At 41.0% G+C, this 21858-nt stretch overlaps 1 protein-coding gene across 1 annotated transcript in view; it reads right to left on the bottom strand.

Moving 5' to 3' along the window:
• LOC105518845 (DIS3-like exonuclease 2) overlaps window positions 1-21858 on the bottom strand; it is a 405890-nt gene that overhangs the window by 220784 nt on the left and 163248 nt on the right. The window contains exon 7 of the mRNA XM_011952002.1: window positions 379-479. Coding sequence (XP_011807392.1) covers window positions 379-479 — 101 coding nt within the window. The remainder of the gene's footprint in view (window positions 1-378; window positions 480-21858) is intronic.

The raw sequence follows: 21858 nt of genomic DNA, 5'->3' as shown, positions 1-21858 counted from the left end.
AAAAACTGTACAAATCTGAAGAGAGTCTGTATTCATACTTCTTCTCCAGTGTCTAATTCTCACTCCACTCACTCCACCAAAACTGGAAGTGGTAAGTGCTGCGTTACAAGTGTGGTTTAAGCAAGAAAGATAACATAGAACTCCAGTCAACACACCCACACTCAAAGAAAAGGCCCTGACCCCTTATCCAAAGGCAGGCAGATGGATTCATATTTATATGTTTAAAGTTTTTTTTTTTAATTCACTTTTTATGATTCTCTGCTCTAACTTTTCTGATTAAATGAACAAATACAGTCCTGACTGAATCACACAAGATCTTCAACAAGTAGCTCAGGTGAAAGCCATTTGGACATGTGGAGAAAATCTGTAGGCAATGACCTTTGCTGATCTTTGCAGGGATTTCTCCGGTAAAGCTCTTGTGTCTTGTGAAATGCAGGTGGTCTCATCTCTTGTAACCGGTGCATCACCATCCTCTCTTCCTACATTAAAAAGACAAAGAGAGAAGAGGAGGCATCAACTAGACGCATATCAATTAGTGGGATTTTAAAATTCAATCTAGAAGGATGCTTGGATACCAGTTACCCCAAACTACTCACTTTACAGAAGAACCCCAGGCCCCCAGTGGACCTGTCACATACTTGTATTATACTCATACTGAGCATTCAGCCTCAGCAGACCACGTTTTATCTACTTAACATTATTCACATACTATCATAAATATCATACAAGTGGAGAACATCAAACTATGCTGAATTAAACTAAATAGCCTGTGTGTCAGAATGCCAAAAACCTGGATGTTAAATGCTGCCCCAGCCCAAAATGAAGAATAGAGATAGGTTAATTTATTATGCACATCTGCTGAAATAAAACAAAATCATAATAAATGTTAACTTTTAAAAGTACTTTGGCACCAGCCATAACAAACAAAATGGTGGAAAATAGATTATATTTATTAAATAAATAAATTTAAAAACCCAACCCTGATTTTCCTGGCTTTTTCTTAGTGATATTATGTAAAGAGTAAAGTACTTAAAGTCTTTTAATGTTTAATTTCCTTTCTTAAAAAACTTATAAAATGCACATTCACCCAAGAAACTGAAACCACATCTCCCGAGGAAAGAGGCAGTTAGGCTCTCTACCAGAAGTATTAAAAACACTCATGAACAAAAGTAGCAAATTACACACTTCTAAACATTTAAAATTTTGAATCTTTACTTGTTAATTAGATTTCCCCACAAAATATTCATATCCAACTATGTTAGAGATTCTGGATTCTAGAGGTCACAACCAATTTACGTGGGAGCCTCTCCAGAGAGCTAAGAGAAACTTGCACTTATCATCATTTAGATGTCGCCAAGGCCAAAATAAATAAATCAATCCTTTTCAGGACTGGCTGCCTTTTAGCAAAAACTCAACTTAAAGCCAACTTTTACCATTCTGGGCGTACTCTGGAAACACTGACATGATCTGACCTACTGGGGTTTGAGAATGATCAACTGTTTGCTTTTCCATCTATGCTGAAATCTACCTACTGAAGTGCCCTCTGAATGCAGAATCCTCATTGTTTTCCAAAAAGTAAAAGCAAACACAAACTTTCCTATTGTAAATTGCCCTATCAGTGAAAGAGGACATCAGCAAGGTTCATCTTTTCTTTTAAACCTATAATTCAGGATTCCAAAATCATCAGATGCTTTTAGAACAATATTTTTTATAATTGTAGAGAGAAAAAAAACCACACAGGTTGTTGATCTGTTTGTTCCATAACATACGTCACCAACGTGCTCTGCAGAACAAGGTAATTGAGGAAAAACATCAAAGTGTGGAATTACCATGAATAAGTATCCTCTACTTAGATATTTGACACTAGTTTGGTCTCAAATGCTAGCAATCAAGACATTGCAGTGAGAGGACTGTGTTTCCAAGGCAGCCTAAATCCTGGGCAAACAACTTTCTGTGATGATCACTGATGGCTCCAACTTCAAATGACTGTTATCTCAAATTCCATCCCAACAACAGCAAGTCGACTGTTCAAAATGTTATACCAAATTACATCTAAAGAGAGAAGGCAAGCTATAGAAGTGGGCCCAATCATGATTTCCTATCAGACTGAACATGACCTTTTCAGGTTCTATATTCAGAAGGGTATCCTGGCAGAAATGAGGCTTTGTTCAGAATAAGTTACATTCTAATAAATTAAACCAAGCTTTAAAGCCTTACAGGTGAGAATCACAGATAATGGTCAATGGATATAAAGAAACACAATGTCAGGATGAAAAGGTGAATCACCTTAATACATTTCCATCAACCATGTCTTGTCACACTGAATAGTAAAGTTGTCAGCTGGTCTAGGGTGGCTCATGCCTGTAATCCCAATGCTTTGGGAGGCCAAGGCAGAAGGATGACTAGAGCCTTGGAGTTCAAGACCAGCCTGGGCAACAAGGCGAAACCCTATCTCTACTAAAAATATAAAATTTAGTTGGGCATGGCAGCGCTTGCCTATATGTCCCAGCTACTCAGGAGGCTGAGGTGGGAAGATCACCTTAGCCTGGGAATTCAAGGCTGCAGTAAGATGAGATTGCACCACTGCACTCCAGCCTGGGTAAAAAAGCAATAACCTGTCTCAAAAAAAAAAAAAAAAAAAATTAGCAAAGTCGTCAATTTAATGAGACTCTACTACATTGTTTAATCATAAGATCACTTATTATTCATTTATTCCATGTGTATTTATTAAACACTGGGCACTAAAGATCCAGTGTTAAAAGAAATTTGATCCCAGCCCTATAGACTAACGTGGGAATATTATATAAATAATCACTCAATAAATATAAAATTATACGGTGGGCATGTTGGCTCACACCTGTAATCCCAGCACTTTGGGAGGCTGAAGTGGAAGGATCACTTCAACCCAGGAGTTCAAGATCAGCCTGGGCAACATGGCAAAACCCTGTCTCTGCAAAAAATACAAAAAAAAATTCGCCAGGTGTGATGGTGTACATCTGTGGTCCCAGCTACCTGGGAGGTTGAGGTGGGACAATCACTTAAGCCCAGGAAGTAGAGGCTGCAGTGAGTCAGGATCATGCTACTGCACTACAGTCCTGGCGACACAGTGAAACTCTGTCTCAAAAAATAAAAATAAAAATAAAAACCGTGATAAATGCTAACAAGGAAAGAATAATCCCAAAAAGAAGCGGGAAAGGACATATGATTTAGATTAGAGATCAGGGAGAGAATTTAAATTGAGACATAAGGACAGTGTATACAGGAGTGAAGAAGAGAATGAGAGACCCAGGATAGGAATGGCACACAGGAAAGGGCAAAGGCAGGAAGTTCCTCACACAATCAAGAACCAGAACAAAGACCATGAGGCATGGCTGGAGCACAGTCAGCAAGAATGGGCATGGCTAGAGATGAGAATGAGAGGCAGATGGGTGCCAAGTCAGGTGTGGGCCTTGCAGAATACAAAAAGCCAGAATTTAAGTACAACGGCAAGATGGTTAAGGATTCTGTGCAAGAGAGCAACATTGACCAGGGCAAGACAAGAGCAGGCTAACAGTCGGTGTAGGCAGACCAGTTAAAAGCTACTGCAATAGTCAAGACATGAGAGGATGGAGCTGTGATGCAGGCACTGGAGACAGAATTAAGATATATTTTAGAACTGAATAGTCTTGGTGATAATTACATATAAGAGCTTAAGGATTATCAAGAGGTCAAGGATTATTTCCAGCTTTCTGACACCAGAAACTTGGTTGGTAGTGGCATCACTTATGGCACAGGAAAGACGAGAAGAAGGGGTAAAGATCAGTAATTCTGTTTCGGAGGTGGTTCTATTTGAGAGGTCACATATGAGACTTTTAAGTGAAGAAACTGAGTAAGCAATTCAAAATGAAGGTCTGGAACTCAGAAGATACACCTGGGCTGTTGCTTTACATACAATTTATATGCTGAGAAACTTTCCAGCCCAACCTGGAGAGAGGATATTCAAATGCAGATCTGTGCAACCACTAAATCCATGAAACTCTTTCAGTGCACCACACTGCTATACGCAAAAGTAAGGGATAATGTTCTATCACTGTTAATGAAGAAAACTCACTGAGGAAGTAAGTTGAGGCTTGAAGGATACATAGATATAGATGTTTCAAAGAGAAATAAGGAACTTGAAGGCCGCTCCAAACAAAGGCCAGAACTTGTGAAAGGCCTAGATCTATGAGCGGGCCTGCCATGGTAAAGGCCCAGTAAAAGATTTATGGTAGCTACTAACAGGTTGGGGGACACAATGCTGCGTGGGGAAGGACTAGAATAGAGGGGAAATAAGGCTGGTAGAATGGCCCTATGGGAGGGACTAGTTAACTGCCCAATTATCCAGCCTCTTCTTTCCTAGTAAAAAGAATTCCAATTTTTAGCTGGGCATACTGCCACCTAGTTAAAAGGCCACATCCCTCAGCCACTTCCCTGCATGTCTACATTTTAGGCAACAAGATCCTGGGGAAAGTGTGTTGTTAGTGACTTTCAGGAATACCCTTACAGGGCAGAGGCCCAGCCTTCACTATCTTCTCAATCCTGCGGCCTGGAATATGGATTTGATAGCTGGACCTTGAACACTCATCCTGCTCCCAGAGGCCACAGGTCAAGGGTGTTTTCTACTCTGCAGAGCAGCGCAACAGAATGGAGCTATCCTACAAGCCCTGGCCTGCCTGTCTCTGATCTTCTTCTACGTGAGATAGAAATTAACTTCTTTCTTAAGTTATTGATATTTCAGGATTTAATGCTATTCTCTACAGAATATACTTTCTAACATACAGGCCCAGACGATGAAACTGACAAGCTAGGACACTATCCTATAAAGCATTATAAAAGCCAGGGCAATTATTCTCTTGAGAGTTATATACCACACATGTATTTTAGGGCTATGAATTTGGTAGCACTCTGGAATGAAGAGACAATGGTAGCAGAGATCTTAGAAAGCTAAGGTTAGAATCTAGGTGAGACACAATCAGAACCCAAATTAAGATAGTGGCAGTGATTTAAGTCCAAAGCTGACAAATCCAAGCTTATTCAATCTCTGAATGAAGGGCCACAGAAATTTACAATTTCCAAAGAGAATTCAATGAAAAGAATGCAATATATATTTGTAAATGAAAATATGTCCCTTCTGGATCTCTCAAAACCCACACGGAAAACTTATCTTATGGGCCCCCCTCTCTCCAGTGAAATGTAGAAATGAAAACACAAGTCCTCACAGGGGCAAGGCAACATACACTGTGAATAATCATTTGTGATGCTGCACGCTTGCTGGGCATAACGAGTGCTTAGGATCATTCTAGGACCCCACATCTAGCTCCTGTCAAGGCAAAGACTTGGGAGGGACAGTCTTCAGGAACACCAATAAGCTCCTTTCTTCACAAAATCCCTAGGCCTAAGCAAATTTCACTCTGATATAGAGCTAGTGAAAATGTATGATGCCAAAGAATTTTCACAGCATGCTTGCCTATATTACCTCTTTCAACTTACAACTTATACTATGGGTAAAGTGGGTATTGCTATTCCAGCTTCACTGAGGAAAGAGGGGTAGTGAAGAGGGGAAGCCAGTCAATGACAGCATGCAGGATGCTGGTGCTGACGGTGCTGACCTGTTCTCCACATTAGCAAGAACTGGGGCACTATGAAAAGAGCCATGAAAACGTATCAAGATATTATTTAAATGGCATGGGACTTCCTGAAATGCTGGAGTCAACCCAGTGAGTATCCTGAATATCGATGGAGTATCAAGCTCTGTCCTCAGGGAGCTCCTATGTTGGAAGGGAGGCAAAAATGCAAACAAATTTTGAAAGCACACAATGTTCGTGACTGCTGGCAAGCAGTGTGCTAAGGGCAATGGGATGGGAGCCCCGCAGTTTGACAGAGCAGCTAAACCCTGAGTTGAGAATGGAAGGGCTGAGTAGGAAATGGCTAGGTGGATGGGACTAGGGAGCATTCTAGAAAGGGAGAAGAGAGTGTGCAAAAGCACACAAGCAAGAGTAAACTGAGTAGGAGGAAAGCTTTGTGTGTATAAACGAGGTGCAGGGACCAGACCATGAAAGGCCTCATATGACATTCTGAAGAGTATCTATTTTATATTTTAGCAATGGAAAACCATTGAAAATTCTGAGAATAATATGATCAGAATTATATTTAATGAGAAATGGTTAAATTATATTTAATGAGAAAAGGTTATCCTGGTCAGTCTAGTGCTCCTTTGAAGACAATCTTTTTTTTTTCTCCTTTTTTTTTCTGCTTTTTTCTCTTTGCTTTTGGTTTTCAGTATTTCCTCCTGGTGTATCTAAATTTGTATTTTTTTAAAAAAATTATACTTGCAATCACTGGTCTGCTTAATGATATCTCAGCTGCTATGGAAAATCTCAGCCATTGTCTTCAAATTTCACCTTTGCCCATTTTTTGTCTCATCTCCTTCTAGAACTCTAATTCAACTTATTTAAACCTTGTTCTCTAGGTCTCTTGCTCTCTCCTCTGCATTTTCTATTTGTCTCTCCATGCAATAGTCTGGATAATTTTTTTCTTACTGTCTTCCAGTTTGCTAACTTTCTCTTCCACTTTATCCAATCTGCTGCTAAATCTATCCACTGACTTTTTCTCTTCAAAATATTTAATCAAACATATACTTTTCCTCATTCACTAAGTTTTTAATTTCGTTCATTTAATGTTTATTTCTAGAAGGTTTTTTTGGTTTCTTTTCCAATTTGCTATGTCACAACTCAGAGTTACCTTCAAAGTTATCTTTTATTTCTTTAAACAGAGGAAATAGACATTTTTTAGACTGTGGTGATTCTAGCATCTGATGATATTTTTGAAGGGCTACTTCTGTTGTTTGTGGTTTCTTATGGTTCTTGTCTTTGAAGTCTGATTTCAAACAGACATTTTTTAGACTGTGATGATTCTAGTACCTGATGATGTTTTTGAAGGGCTGCTTCTGTTGTTTGTGGTTTCTTATGGTTCTTGTCTTTGAAGTACGATTTCCTTGGATGCCTGGTTATATTTATGTGCTAGTCACTGAATAATCTGAGACCTAGGTTGAAGAAACCTTTCTTTTGAAAGAATTTCCACTTGATTTTGCCAGATACCCAGAGGCACTACCAGTCCTTAAACCAATTCAAGACTTCAGATTCTTTGATTGACCCAGTCAGCTTGAAACTGGGCTGCATTTCCATGTGAGAGCTGCTGTTTCAGGTCTACCCTGATGGTGTAGGTCTTTGGGGTTCCAGCTTCTTACAAGGATTCTGGACCTTATTTCTGTCCCTGACAACTGGTGGTCAAATCTACAATGTCTTATCAATTCCAATTTTAACCTGGTAGTGCCCATCAGTTCTTTAATGCTTTGAGATTTTTTTTTAATCCAAATATTTTCAGTTGTTTCAGTGGGAGGGTGTATCTGAATAATAGCCCACCATAACTATAATGGAAAGTCCCTAGGATTTGTATCTTAGAAATCTTTTTCAGGTGGCAGTGTAGAGCATAGATGGGGAGCAGTGATGAGGTAAGAACAGGGGAGGAGGACAGTGTAAACACAAGCTGGGAGATGGTAAGGAAGCCATTACAACAGTACCCAATGTTCCATTAAGGCACTGTCGGATAAGGTACTATCTCATTAAGGTACAAGGATGGAGAGAAGTAGGTACTCACATTCATTTGTCTCAGCAACCCCATGAGGAAAGTATTATTATCCTAGGGTTTTGTTTTTTTTTTCTTTCAGAAACCCACTGCTTGTTAATATCCTGAGTTTTAATGAAAAGCAACCAGCAATTCAAAGAAGTAAAGTAACTTATCCCAGGGTTCATCCAAGGAGATGGTTAGTAGAGGGGCATCAGAACCCAGTTTGACTCCAAGCCAAGCTCTTCCCACCAAGGTATGATGGGATCTGGAAGAAAGATGGGTGCATGTGCATGGGTTCCAACCAGAGTGGGAGGGTTGTGGAAAATTTTATAATTCAGTTATAGACAGTGAGGGGTTTTAAATTTTAGAAGTTGCCTAATGATAAACAGCTCTCCTTATATAATTTCACTGCTTCCATCCATAGGCACGACAGATAGCATGAGCTCCGGAGTCACAAGATTTAAATTCAAACCTAGATCCTATGAGCTTGAGCTATGTGGCTCTGAACAATTACTCTTTGTCTCTGAATTTCCTCCTTTGCACACCAGAAATAGTTTATATGAGTTATGTTTACATGTAGTGCCCTGGCACAAGTACATTTTTTAAAAACTGTTAGATACTATTAATGTTTTTGTTGTTGTTGTTGTTGTTGTTGTCTCTTGGAGTGAGTTTTGTTTTTGTTTTCTGTTTTCGAGACGGAGTCTCACGCTGTCACCCAGGCGGGAGTGCAAGTGTGTAATCTTGGCTCACTGCAAATTCTGCCTCCCAGGTTCAAGTGATTCTCCTGCCTCAGCCTCCCGAGTAGCTGGGATTACAGGCACCTGCCACCACGCCCGGTTAATTTTTGTATTTTTTAGTAGAGACAGGGTTTCACCATGTTGGTCAGGCTAGTCTTGAACTCCTGACCTTAGGTGATCCACCTGCCTTGACCTTCCAAAGTGCTGGGATTACAGGCATGAGCCACCGTGCCTGGCCTAAAGTGCCACAGGGGCTAAAACACAGTAAGCACTCAGTAACTGTTATATATATAAATTGCTGGTATTTTTCTGTGTGCCTGGTGTATGTTGTGCAGAATAAGGAGGAACAAGAGAAGGTACTATGTAGATAGGCAGAGGCCAGGTAAACATTATGCAGTTTGGATTATCACAAAGGCAATGGGGAGCTATAGGAGAATGGTGGCAAAAGGCTGACATGATTAAAGTACTGAGAAGCTTAGACAGGTTTCTGAACAGGGAACAGATTTAGGAAAACTGAGACTGGAGGCAAGAGGCCAGTTAGTAGGTTACTGCACTAAATCAGACTAGTGGCCAAGAGAATGGAAGGTCCTGGCTACAGAGGTATTTAGAAGTCAAAACTGGCAAAATTATAATATTTAGATGCTAGGGGGGAAGTGGGGAGGTATATGAGGTAGAGTAGGGTGTGGGAAAGACTGCCTGATTTCCTTATAACAGAGCTTCCTTATCAGCAGCATAGGCATGACCTGTGAGCTCTTCAAAATGCAAAATAAAAGGCATCATCCATGACCTACAGACTTGGAGCCTCTGGGGGTGGGAGCCAGTACTCTGTAGTTTCACGAGCCTTCCAGGTGATTCCAGTGCACACTAAGGTGTGTGAGCCACCACTATAGATTGATGAGGAGCCATCACAGGAAGAGTATCTCAGTGCAACCAAGAGAGGACATAAATTCAGTCAGTTTTTAGTTTAAGGTGTCAGATATTAGATCTGGCACTTCAAAGAAAGGTCCGGGTTGGAAATAGAAATGAGGGAGTCACCTGTGTACAGACAGCAAATGAATGAGTAGACTCTTTCCCTGGGAGATTGTTCAGAATTAGAGGGGAAGGAGAACCTAGGACAGAATAGTGGAGAACACCAACATTTAGGAAAAGCAAAAGTAGAAAAGTTTGCAAAGGAAACTCAGGTGTGGTCAGAGGTAGGAGAAAAATCAGGCTAATATGGAATCAGAGAAGACAAAGAAGGAAAGCATTTCAATAGGGAAAGTGTAGTCAGCAGTGTGGCCTTAGTGACAAGGTCACAGGTGGCCCTAGTGAGACTAATTTGAATGAAGGAAAAGTGAAGTCAGAATGCTGTGCCTGGGAAACTGAGTAGGAGGCAGACTGTGGGAATGAGGGTGTGGAAGAAGCTCAGGAAGTCTGGCTGTGGAGGATTGGAATAATACAGGGTGGAAGCTATAGGGGGAGGACAGAAATCATGACATGGCTTTTAATATTTTATTTTTGTAAGATAAGGGAGGCCTGGACATGGTTAATTGCTGATGGGAAGGAACCAGTAAAGAAGGCGTGGCTGAAGTGGGCACAATTAGGAAAGGGAGGGGTCCCTGGACAGGAAGGGATGTGATCCAGAACCCAGGGGAAGGGTTAACTCTGGCAGAAGGACAGAGAAACACCAACTTCATTGTATAAAAATAAATGCAGGAGGGGAGGAGATTAGACATAAGCCATTTGTAAATCTAGTGGCTGTAAGCTGCAGGGGATCACAAAGGGTCAGTTTTTGTTTCCTCTGAAACATCAAGCCAAACACATCTGCTGAAAGTGCTAGGGAAGGTAGAGAAGACTCACTATGTGCAGAGCTCTATGTTCCACAACGCCAGGGGAGGCTTGAAAGCAAATGACATCCCAAAACAATGGCCTTGAATATGCCACGCAATGTGCTCAATGCATTCAAACTAACCATTGGTAGCTTGTCATTGAGCCTGTCGCCTGCACTTGGCACTGTGTTAGGTGGTTTACATACATGCCACATTTAATATTCTCCAACAGTCCCATGTGGTAGGCAGGGATTATCATGCTGGTTTTAGAGATAAGGGATCGTATCTCCAAAGGCTCACATATCTCAAATAACATGCTTGCCCATGGTGACCAGCTCGGAAGTGTCTGGGGCAGGATTTGAACCTAAATCTCACGGATGCCAGCACCTCATCCCCTTTCCACGCTGCCACACTACCTTCAGAATCCAAACAGCATTGATGGGAGTGAAAATGGAAAAGAAAACATAATTCCTAAGAGATATGCCTGAGTGACAGATACCGCAAGAGTCAATCAACTCTATTTTGAACACATTTCAAATGCAATGTAAGCATAATGAGGTCCTCTGCCCAAGCCGGGGATATGGTTCTACATGTTAGGGTAGAGGCTGGGTATATTAATTCTATGATAACATCATCTGAGAGTAGATAACTGGGCAGAGACTTGGGGGGAAAAAGCCTTAACATATTAGAGCAATAAGATGAATAAAGGAATGAAAAGGAAGCTGATACCCAAAGAATAAGAGGGGAAAAACATCCTTTCACTACCCAATTTCCCTTCACTGTTCTAATTTACAGATTGGTAAGAGACTGAGAAAGGTGGTACACATTTTGGCAGGATTTGGTCACTCTCCTCTTTAAGTTGGCCATGCAGTGGCTTCAGATTCCTGAGTTGGACCTGAGCCTTGGATACTGTGGCTTTCAGGCCCAAACTGGAGTCCCTCACAGGGTCTTCTCAAATGCGGTTTTGCACTGATTCCCATTCCCAGCTATTAACTGTATTAATTACATCTTCAACACTCTCCTGCTTTTCCCTGAGCACTCTCTGCTCCAAATCTTTCCCTTGCCCAGGAGAAACCACTTTTAAATTTCTCTACTGAAGTTTTAATTGACTTTTAGTCTCATGGCTCCCCAAAGACCCAAAATGTAGGTACATACACTTATGTGCTTCCATCTCAAGCTGGCTTTAACTTACTAATTCTGCATCTTACTCAACAGATGAATGATTCCTCAAAGTTTAAGTTGACTTCCATCTGAATTTTTCTTAAAGAGGCCAAGCTTCCCATCTTACTGTGATGTGATCATGTCAACACTAGAAATATGGTGTTTACTACAGTCCAATGGGTGTTTCTTTACCTGTCTTCTAAGGAATAGCTAGCTATCCATTAAAACTACAAAAAATAAAAAAGGTGTTAAGCTATCTGAGCAAGTTAAGTAGAGACTGGCCTCAAAGCATAGGAAGCTAGACTAGATGAGTCAAGTTGGGTCTGCAAGCCCACATATATGAAATACATATCATATCTCTCTTATGTTCCAAGTCTCTTAAAGCACATTCAGTATTTCACTCTCTTGAACATCTCCGGCAGAAATAATGATATCCAGTCCACTGTTTGGCAAAAGGGAAATAATTAAAATGCGACTTCCCCACGAGACAGTCCTCTTTTTCAAATCATTTGGTGTGACCTGAAAATTGTAGGATTATCAAGTGAATATTACAAGGGAAAAGAAACTAGATAGTTTAAAGGAGAATAAATTCATTTTTACAGATAGCATCATTTCTGAGATCCATGAAGGCCCCTAGGAAACACAACAATGCACCATTCAGAAACAGCTAATGTTTGACACATCTTTGATGGAAAATTGCTTCTCTTTTATAAGGTAACAAGCTTCAGCTCTAAGTATATATATCAGGCTAACACTGACCACTCCAGCCAGGTTATATAGACATGAATGAGTCACTGCTGTTGATGTCAAATTGGCAAATGTGAAGGTTTTATAATGGATGCTATATGGCTATTGTGGAGCAAAATACTCAGGAATTAAACAAGAAAGTGACTGGTTTGGTCCTCCTTTAGTTTCAAAGGATGGAAGGAAGGAGCTCCTTCTGCACAACAGTTGCTAAATACAAGACTGCTGTGGGGTTGCAAGTGGATGATTAAAGATGAGCAAAAACAGTTACATGAGAACAAAAATTTTGAGTCAACTGTAAAAACACCAGCCACGAATTATAAACTGGAAAAAATACGTTGTTAGAAAGAAGACTCACAAAAGGAAAAGATCACACATTTGGTTGAAAGAAATAAGTAAAGGCTGATAGAGGAACCATCTGTGACAAGTAGACTCTACTATGGTCCCCAATAATCCCCTACCCTCCTGGTCTTCATGCTCTGTATGGTCACCCCCACCTGAGTGTGGGCGTGACCTAGGACTTGCTTCTAACCAACAGAATATTGCAGAGATGATGGCCTGTCACTTCCATGATTAGCTTCCATAAGACTGTGACTTTCATCTTGCCAGCTGACTCTCTGGATCTGATAAAGCACGTGGCCACATAGAGAGGCCCATGGAGCAAGCAGATGAGGCAGCAAGGAGATGAGGTCATCAGTCCAAGAGCCCACAAGGAACTGAATCCGGCCAATAATCACAAAACCCTGGAAGCAGATCTTTCCCCAGTCTGCCTTCAGAAAATCGACACCTTGACTACAGCCTTGTGAGGAACCCTGAAGCAGAGGACCCAGAAGGGCCCTATCCAGATTCCTGACCTATAGAAACTGTGAGATAATAACTGTGTTGTTTGAAGCACTAAATTTGTGGCTCTTTGTTACACAGTGAGAGATACCTAATACACATCTAAAATGACAGTTGACATTTGAAGAATGGGAGGCCTTTTCACAGGAGATGGGGAACTAGGTGGCATTCAAAAATCACAGACACATAAGGGCAGAGGAGAAAAGGGAGTGCTCAGGAACAATACGGAGCCTGGTTAGGCTGGCCCTGAGGTCTGAATGGGCAGATGCAAGAGCAAAGGTTGGAGAGGCAGGGAAGAGGCCCCTGGTGGGCAAGGGGAGCCAGAGAGTCATTAAAGCTCATTACTGACACCATGTGGTCTAAGAACCTCTGCAGGAAGATTCATTTGACACTTGCTAGTTCAAGAGGTAATAGGCTTCAAAAAATGGTTTGGAAAATGCCCATAATGAAATGCTATGCTTTTCTCTTTTTCAGATGCTTTCCCTTCCATTACCTCACTTGATCTATGCAAGAATTATTTGATTTATGTAAGAACCTGTGAAGTAACCAAGACAAGTATTTATTATGAAGGTTTCGTACAAATAAGGAAAATGAAGCACTAAGAGGTAAGAATGACTGGCAAAAGCTCTTGTTTAGTACTTTTTTTGTCCTACTAAGAGTGCTGCCACATTTTGTTGGATCCCTCTTCCCTGATAGAGAAGTGAACAGAGCTAGTCAGACAGGTTTGGCTCCTGGCCCCACTGCACCACGGTGGGCCCAAAGAGCATATTCATACCTGGAAGAAAAGTTGCAATGAGGCCTGGGTGAACTGCAGAGTCATGGGTGCAGTAGTCTAAAGTGCAGAAGCAGGTACCAAAGTTGCTCTGAAACAGGCCTTGTCAGAGCTAAGGGGAGTGGCCACATGGGGGTCAGCTAGCTGAGGAGCAGAGATGTGGGACTTCACAGTGCAGCTGAGCTTTCGTTCAGGGACTAGACAAAAGGTATGAAGTGTGGACGGCTGGTTCCACTTAAAGAAATGGGGTGGCACATTCATTTCTTAATGTTTGGAGCTGGGTGGGGTTTTTGTTGTTGTTCTTTTGTTTTGTTTTGTTTCATTTTTGTTTGTTTTAAGCATTATCTGAAAACCAGGGACAGTTTTCAATTGTAAAATGTTAAACAAGATCTGTCCTTAATGGCGGACATTCTATAGTCAGAGTAGGGGAGCTGTCAGTTCCCTCTCCCCATTCAGAGCCACACAACCCAGTTTTTAGCCAATAGGCTCGGCTAGACTCTTCAATAGCTTTTTAAAAATCTCAACAGGTTATAGCCATCATTACTTCAAGTCTATTAGTCAGGCAAAGATTTCCCTTGGCATGTTGCTGTATGACTTAAAAAACCTAGTTGAGGATTCTCTAAGGAGAATGGGAATTATTTAGAGTGATCCAAAGAGGAATCAATGACAGTAGGATGAACTTGTAGGCACGGACAATTCCACATAGTGACCATGAAAGGGTCTCTAACAAAGGAAAAACTACATAAACCTTAAAGACACGGGTAAAACACCAAGTCACCCAAAATGCTTCATTACTCAACTAAATAAACCCGGCATATGCTAACCAGAGGGATGAAAATGGAAGAGCTACTTGACTGGCTCGAGCCCTCCCTTCCTGGAAGCCTTCCCTTCCTGGGCTCTGAAGACCTGAAGCTTAACTTCACTGTATTCATCTGTTTGTTTGTTTATAGTTAGTTAGTTAGTTAGTTTTGAAACCAAGTCTCACGCTGTTGCTCAGGCTGGAGTGCAATGGTGCAATCTCAGCTCACTGCAACCTCCGCCTCCAGAGTTCAAGTGATTCCTGTGCCTCAGCCTCCTGAGTAGCTGGGATTACAAGTGCCCGGCATCATGCCAGGCTAGTTTTTGTATTTTTAGTACAGGCAGGGTTTTGTCATGTCGGCCAGGCTGGTCTTGAGCTCCTGTCCTCAAGCCATCTGCCCACCTCAGTCTCCCAAAGTGCTGGGATCTGTAATCTTGTGCATGAGCCACTGCGTCAGCCTTGTATTGGTCCATTTTCACACTGCTATAAAGAACTTCCCTGACATGGGGTAATTTATAAAGGAAAGAAGTTTAATTGACTCAGTTTTGTAGGCTGGGGAGGCCTCAGGAAACTTACATCATAGTGGAAGGCAAAGGGGAAGCAGGCACCTTCTTCACAAGGCGGCAGGAGAGAAAAGAACGACAGAGGAACTTCCACTTACAGAATCATCAAATCTTGTGAAAACTCACTCGTTATCACAAGAACAGAATGGGAGTAACTGCCCCCATGATCCAATCACCTCCCTCCCTCAACACATGGCAATTACAATTCAAAATGAGATTTGGGTGGGAACACAAAGCCAAACCATATCATTCACAGACAATAGCCTCAGAATCTCAGGAAGAGAGAAGTGGGAATGAAGACATAAAACATCCCACAGGCCGGGCGCGGTGGCTCAAGCCTGTAATCCCAGCACTTTGGGAGGCCGAGACGGGCGGATCACAAGGTCAGGAGATCGAGACCATCCTGGCTAACACGGTGAAACCCTGTCTCTACTAAAATACAGAAAACTAGCCGGGCGAGGTGGCGGGCGCCTGTAGTCCCAGCTACTCGGGAGGCTGAGGCAGGAGAATGGCGTGAACCTGGGAGACGGAGCTTGCAGTGAGCTGAGATCCGGCCACTGTACTCCAGCCTGGGCGACAGAGCGAGACTCCGTCTCAAAAAAAAAAAAAAAAAAAAAAAAAAAAAAATCCCACGTGGAGCTGATTCTCAGGTTCCTGAGTATACTGTACATTAATTCAGTAAATTGAACTTCTCTCTTTCAATACATTCTTATGATATAAAGATTAAATGCAAAAGGGGCTGACAGTCTGATTCCAAATAACTGTCAGAATTAGGTTTGTTTTTCTTTTTTTTTTATAAAGAAAAGGGAAACAGACCTGCTAAGGGAAATAGGTGCATTCCTTTGTTCCTTGAAAGTAATCATCCCTTTCTTCTTACTTCCTGCTATGGTTTGAGTATTTGTCCCTTTCCAAAACATATGGTGAAACTTAATTCCCAATGTGGCAGTATTGAGAGGTGAAGCCTTTAAGAGGTGATTGGATCAGGAGGGTTCTGCCCTCATGAATGGATTAATCCATTAATGGATTAATTGGGTTATCATGGGATCGGGACTGGTGGCTTTAGAAGAAGAGGAAGAGAGAGACCTGAGCTAATATACTCAGCTCCCTCTGCATGTGATGTCCCATGCAGCTTAGGGACTCTGCAAAGAGTCCCCACTGGCAAGAAGGCCCTCGCTAGATGCAGCCCCTCGACCTTGGACTTCTTATACTCCATAACTGTAAGAAATAAATTCCTTTTCATAATAAATTAACCAGTTTCAAGTATTCAGTTATAACCAACAGAAAACAGACTAAGACACTTTCAGATACTTTTCTTCTAGGTCTTGTTCAAGGCTTTCAAAATCTTTATCAGATTTACTTCTCAAACACCCTCCCCTACGCCTGAGTTTTCTGTATCTTCCAGCTTATGCTCTGGTATTCTAGGACAATGATTACTTCAGGTAATTCAATCATCGTCCACCTACTCAATAATCTCATTGATTTCCCATAGCTCGACAAGATTCAGATGTATAACTCTCACCACCCCTCCTATGGGTCTATACTTCTCTTTCCAATTGCCCACTAGATGTCATAACCTGAATGTCCCCTATGAAACTCAAATCAACACATAATCACAACCGGAATTAATAGTACTTCTCACCCTTGGACTTTTTTTTTTTTTTTTTTTCACTCAAGAACATCAGCACCACACAGTTGCTAAGCTAGAAACCAAATTACTCTCATTAGTTAATCCTTCTCTGCCTAAGTCCCATATCAGATCTGCCATGGAACTATGTCAATTCTAGTTCTGAAATGTATTGTTCATCTATTATTTCCTCTTTATTCCAGCTGCTGTTGCTCTTAGTCAGGTCTTCCAGCATCTCTAGTCTTTGGGGTAGGGGGATGGGAATGGGAGGGACCAGAGTCTTATTATTACTCAAATCAGTCTCCCTGAGCATTCAGGGATCAGAGATTTTAAGGATAATGTGGTGGGTAAGGGACTAGTGAGTCAAGAGTGCTGATTGGTTGGGTCTGAGATGAAACCATAGGGAAATGAAGCTGTCCTCTTGCCAAGTCAGTTCCTGGGTGGAGGCCACAAGATCAGATAAGCCAGTTTATCAATCTGTGTGGTGCCAGCTGATCCATCAAGTGCAGTGTCTGCAAAATATCTCAAGCACTGATCTTATGAGCAGTTTAGGGAGGGTCAGAATCCTGTAGCTCCAGTTGCATGACTCCTAAACCATAATTTTTAATCTTGTGCCTAACTTGTTAGTTCTACAAAGGCAATCTAGTCTTCAGGCAAGAAGGAGGTTTGTTTTGAGAAAGGGCTGTTATCACCTTTTTTTTAAACTGTAAACTAAGTTCCTCCCAAAGCTAGTTCAGCCCACTCCCAGGAATGAACAAGGATAGCTTGGAGATTAGAGGCAAGATGGTATTGGTTAGGTCAGCTCTCTTTCACTGTCTCAGTTACAATTTTGCAATGGTGGTTTCAATCCCTCCCTTTGGGTTTTATAATATCTTAATCTTAAGGTGTTGGCTAATGAAGATGGAAAAAGGGTAAAGACCATTCTAACTTCTTCCTGCTATCAGGGACATAGTGGGAATAGATGTAGACCCTAAGGTAAGAGGAGTGGAACCGCTTTGCAACTGTCTAAGCATATTCATACAGGCCCGGCTGGGGTTCCAAGACTTGCATGGCAAAGGTGTTAGTACTGTCTTCTACAGTTTTAGCACCGCATAAGGGAACAGTATACTATAAGGTACTATAATATAAGTACTATAAGTACTATAAAATACTAGAATGAGCATTGCAATTCCCAGTTTTAAAAGTAAAAACTTGAAAGCTTTGATTTGGAGACTCATAGCCCACAAAGAATTTAGGATATAGTCCAAACCGTAGAAAAAACTCAAGGACAGCTAAGAACAGGTGTACTACAGTTTTTCTTTTGAAGCATAATTTTTCTCTCCAGAATCTCTAGTCTTAATGGTTCCCGACCATGCCCCAGTTTCTCCCCTTTCTAATGACTAATGACAAGTCTCCTTTTTGTAACAACCTTGGATGACTCTTCACAATCCAGAGTTCTCAGCAGCCATAGATAATTCTGCAAAACCTCACCACAGCCTATTCTTTTTTTCTAGCCTCCTTTCCAGACTCCCCACTGTGCATCTTCTACTAATCCCACTATAGGTATTACTCTACCTACCATCCAGCTCTGTGACTCTGTTCACACCAAGAATATTCTTCATCCTCTTTCACTTGGCAAGCCCTACTCACCCTTCAAGGCCCAAGAAATACATTGTCCTCCTTTTTTCTCTCCCTCTTTCTACCACACCTTTTACCTTGTCCCCCTTCCTCTCTCAATGGTCCCTCCTTCTCCCTGCAAATCTGTTCCTCTTGTCTACGTGCCACTGTCTATAGTTACTAGAGCCTCTGTTCCTGAACAACTTTGTTTCCAGCCCTGACTCCATGTGACATCTCAGCTCCAGAGCTCTCAAACCATGAAGAAAAATATCTAGTGGATCACTGGCCAGTCAATGTGTTGGTTTTCCTTGGGACAGGAGTTCACTCATGGTCCAAGCAAGGCCCTGGGGACAAGAGCAGACTGTATTTACCAGTTTAGTAGGGGCACTTCCCACTGAAGGAGCTACAGCAGGCAAGATCCAGAGCACATCTGTTATAGTCTCTCCTCTTAGGGACTAAGTGCACCCGAAGACTAGTATCCAGATTTTACTTTGTATTCACCTTTCTTTCCCCAGCAAGTAACATAAAGCCTGGTGTGTGAATAAACCCACTTGGCCCTATTCTTAAAGTTGTAAAATAGCATAATCCTCACTTAAATGTAGTTTGCTAAAGGATAATGGCCTCCAGCTCCATGAAAACCTTGGGATCTAAGAAGAAAAGTGATTTTGTCCAAGTTACCTGGCAAGCAAGCAACAGAGTGGAACTAAAGGTCGTTCACATCACCTTTTACCACAAAGCCCTCTCCTTCAATTACAAAATTTGTCCATGACAATGCCCATCAGAAACTCAAAACCCTTATATAAAACATGAAGCCTATCAGTACCTTTGTATCTGCTTAGTTATTCTTGGTTGAAATGACAGAAAATCCAACTCCAACTGGCTTACACATCAAAGGTGACAAATTAGCTCATGTAATTGGAAGTCCAAAGGTAGGCAAGGCTTCAGAGTTAGTCAATCCAAGGTTCACTAATGGCCTTAGATCTAATGTAGGAGCACAGATTTGCTTCTGGTTCTTTACTCTTCTATGTATAATACTTAGCAAGTCATAAGATAGCTGCTAATAGCAGTAAGGAATAAATGTTGCCTTGTTCATATCCATCAGGAAACTACTTACACCACAGAATTCCAAGCAGAATTCAGCCTGACTGGACTGCTTAGGTCATGGGCTTATAGGAAGAGGCAATAGTCTTAAGTTATGACATCTCATAAAGTGACCACTAACCACATGTAGCTATTTAAAATTAAATACGATTTAAAAATTAAGTTTATTAGTCACACCAGCCTTACTCAAGCACTCAAAAGCCACATGTGGCTAGTGGCTACAGTACTGAACAGTATAGATTAGAACATTTCCATTGCTACAGAAAGTTCTACTGGTATAGGCAACAAGTATACCAAGCAACTTGTACAAGGTAACCAAGACCCAGCTTGTCAACTGGGATCAACTTTGCCCAAAGTACAAGGAATCTGGGGAACAAGCAGATATCTAGATGGAAATCGGTATACACGGGAAAGGGAAAGGGAAGCAGACATTAGATGAACAATATCTATGATGTACTCTTTAAAAAATATGATTATAGAAATTGGTTGCTACTACTATAGGTACAAGTATTTTTCTTTAATGAACTCACTAACTTCCTGTGGGACACTGGATAAGCCCAGGAACTTCTCTGAGCCTCAATTTCCTTATCTGTAAAACAGAAGGGATGAACTAGATCAGTTGTTTCTAAACTTTTAAGCACAGCAATTTTTTAATAAGATTTTTTAAAATTTGCCCAGGATCTCACATTTTGAAGTATTTTTAGTAACAACTGCATCTATAATTAATTTCCTATCCTTTTTAAATATTAAAAACATGTAACTGTTGATTAGTGCCTCTGGCTAGCAGGCAAAGTCAATGCAACTACAGTGGACTGGTACCATTCAGATAGAAAGTAATCTAAGTTGATCTTGTAGTCTTATTAAAAGCACATTTACCATTTTCTTTCTTTCTTTCTTTTTTTAATTTCCAACCTTTAAAGTTCAAGGATACATGTGCAGTGTGTGCAGATTTGTTACATAGGTAAACGTGCCATGTTTGGTCACATGGTGACCATGGTGATCCGCTGCACAGATCATCCCATCACCCAGGTGTTAAGCCTAGCATCCATTAGCTGTTCTTCCTGATCCTCTCCCTCCTCCTACACCACAACCTCTGACAGGCCCCAGTGTGTGTTGTTCCCCTCCCTGTGTCCACGCATTCTCATCATTTAGCTCCCACTTATAAGTGAGAATACATGGTATTTGCTTTTCTATTCCTGCATTAGTTTGCTAAAGGATAATGGCCTCCAGCTCCATCCATGTCCCTGCAAAGGACATGATCTTGTTCCTTTTTACACTGCAAAGTATTCATAGAAAATATATGTATGTACCATATTTTCTTTATCCAGACTATCATTGATGGACATTTAGGTTGATTCCATATCTTTGCTATTGTGAATAGTGCTCCAATGAACATACGCATGCATGTGTCTTTATAACAGAATGATTTATAGTCCTTCGGGTATATAACAAGTAATGGGATTGCTGGGTCAAATGGTATTTCTGGCTCTAGGTCTTTGAGGAATCGCCACACTGTCTTCCACAATGATTGAACTAATTTACACTCCCATCAACAGTGTAAAAGTGCTCCTTTTTTCTCCACAGCCTTGTCAGCATCTGTTGTTTTTTGACTTTTTAATAATAACCATTCTGACTGGTATGACATGGTATCTCATTGTGGTTCTGATTTGCATTTCTCTAATGATCAGTGATGTTGAGCTTTTTTCACAAATGTTGACCACATGCATGTCTTCTTTTGAGAAGGGTCTGTTCACGTCCTTTGCCCACTTTTTAATGGGGTTGTGTTTTCTTGTAAATTTGTTTAAATTCCTTATAGATGCTAAATATTGGACTTTTGTCAGATGGATAGTTTGCAAACATTTCTCCCATTCTATAGGTTGTCTGTTTACTCTGCTGATGGTTTGTTTGTTTGTTTGTTTTTGCTGTGCAGCAGCTCTTTAATTTAGTAAGATAGATACTTTGTCAATTTTTACTTTTGTTGCAATTGCTTTTGGCATCTTCATGAAATCATTGCTGGTACCTATGTCCTGAATGGTATTGCCTAGGATTTCTTCTAGGGTTTTTATAGTTTAGAGTTTTATATTTAAGCCTTTAATCCATCTTGAGATGATTTTTGTATATAGTGTAAGGAAGGGGCCCAATTTCAATTTTCTGCATATGGCTAGCCAGTTCTCCCAGCACCATTTATTTACCAGGGAATCCTTTCCCCATTGTTTGTTTTGTCAGGTTTGTCAAAGATCAGATGGTTGTAGATATACAATCTTATTTCTGGGTTCCCTACTCTGGTCCATTGGTCTGTGTCTTATACCGAAACCATGCTATTTTGGTTACTGAATCACTATAGCATAGTTTATTTTTATTTTTATTTATTTTATTTTATTATTATTATTTTATTTTTTTTTTTTTGAGACTGAGTCTCACTCTGTCGCCCAGGCTGGAGTATAGTGGTGCAATCTCGGCTCACTGCAA

The sequence above is a fragment of the Colobus angolensis genome, unplaced genomic scaffold (genome assembly GCF_000951035.1).
Source record: "Colobus angolensis palliatus isolate OR3802 unplaced genomic scaffold, Cang.pa_1.0 Scaffold33, whole genome shotgun sequence".
Lineage (NCBI taxonomy): Eukaryota > Metazoa > Chordata > Mammalia > Primates > Cercopithecidae > Colobus > Colobus angolensis.
The sequence above is the reverse complement of the archived record's forward strand: the minus strand, read 5'-3'. Positions and strand labels throughout refer to the sequence as shown.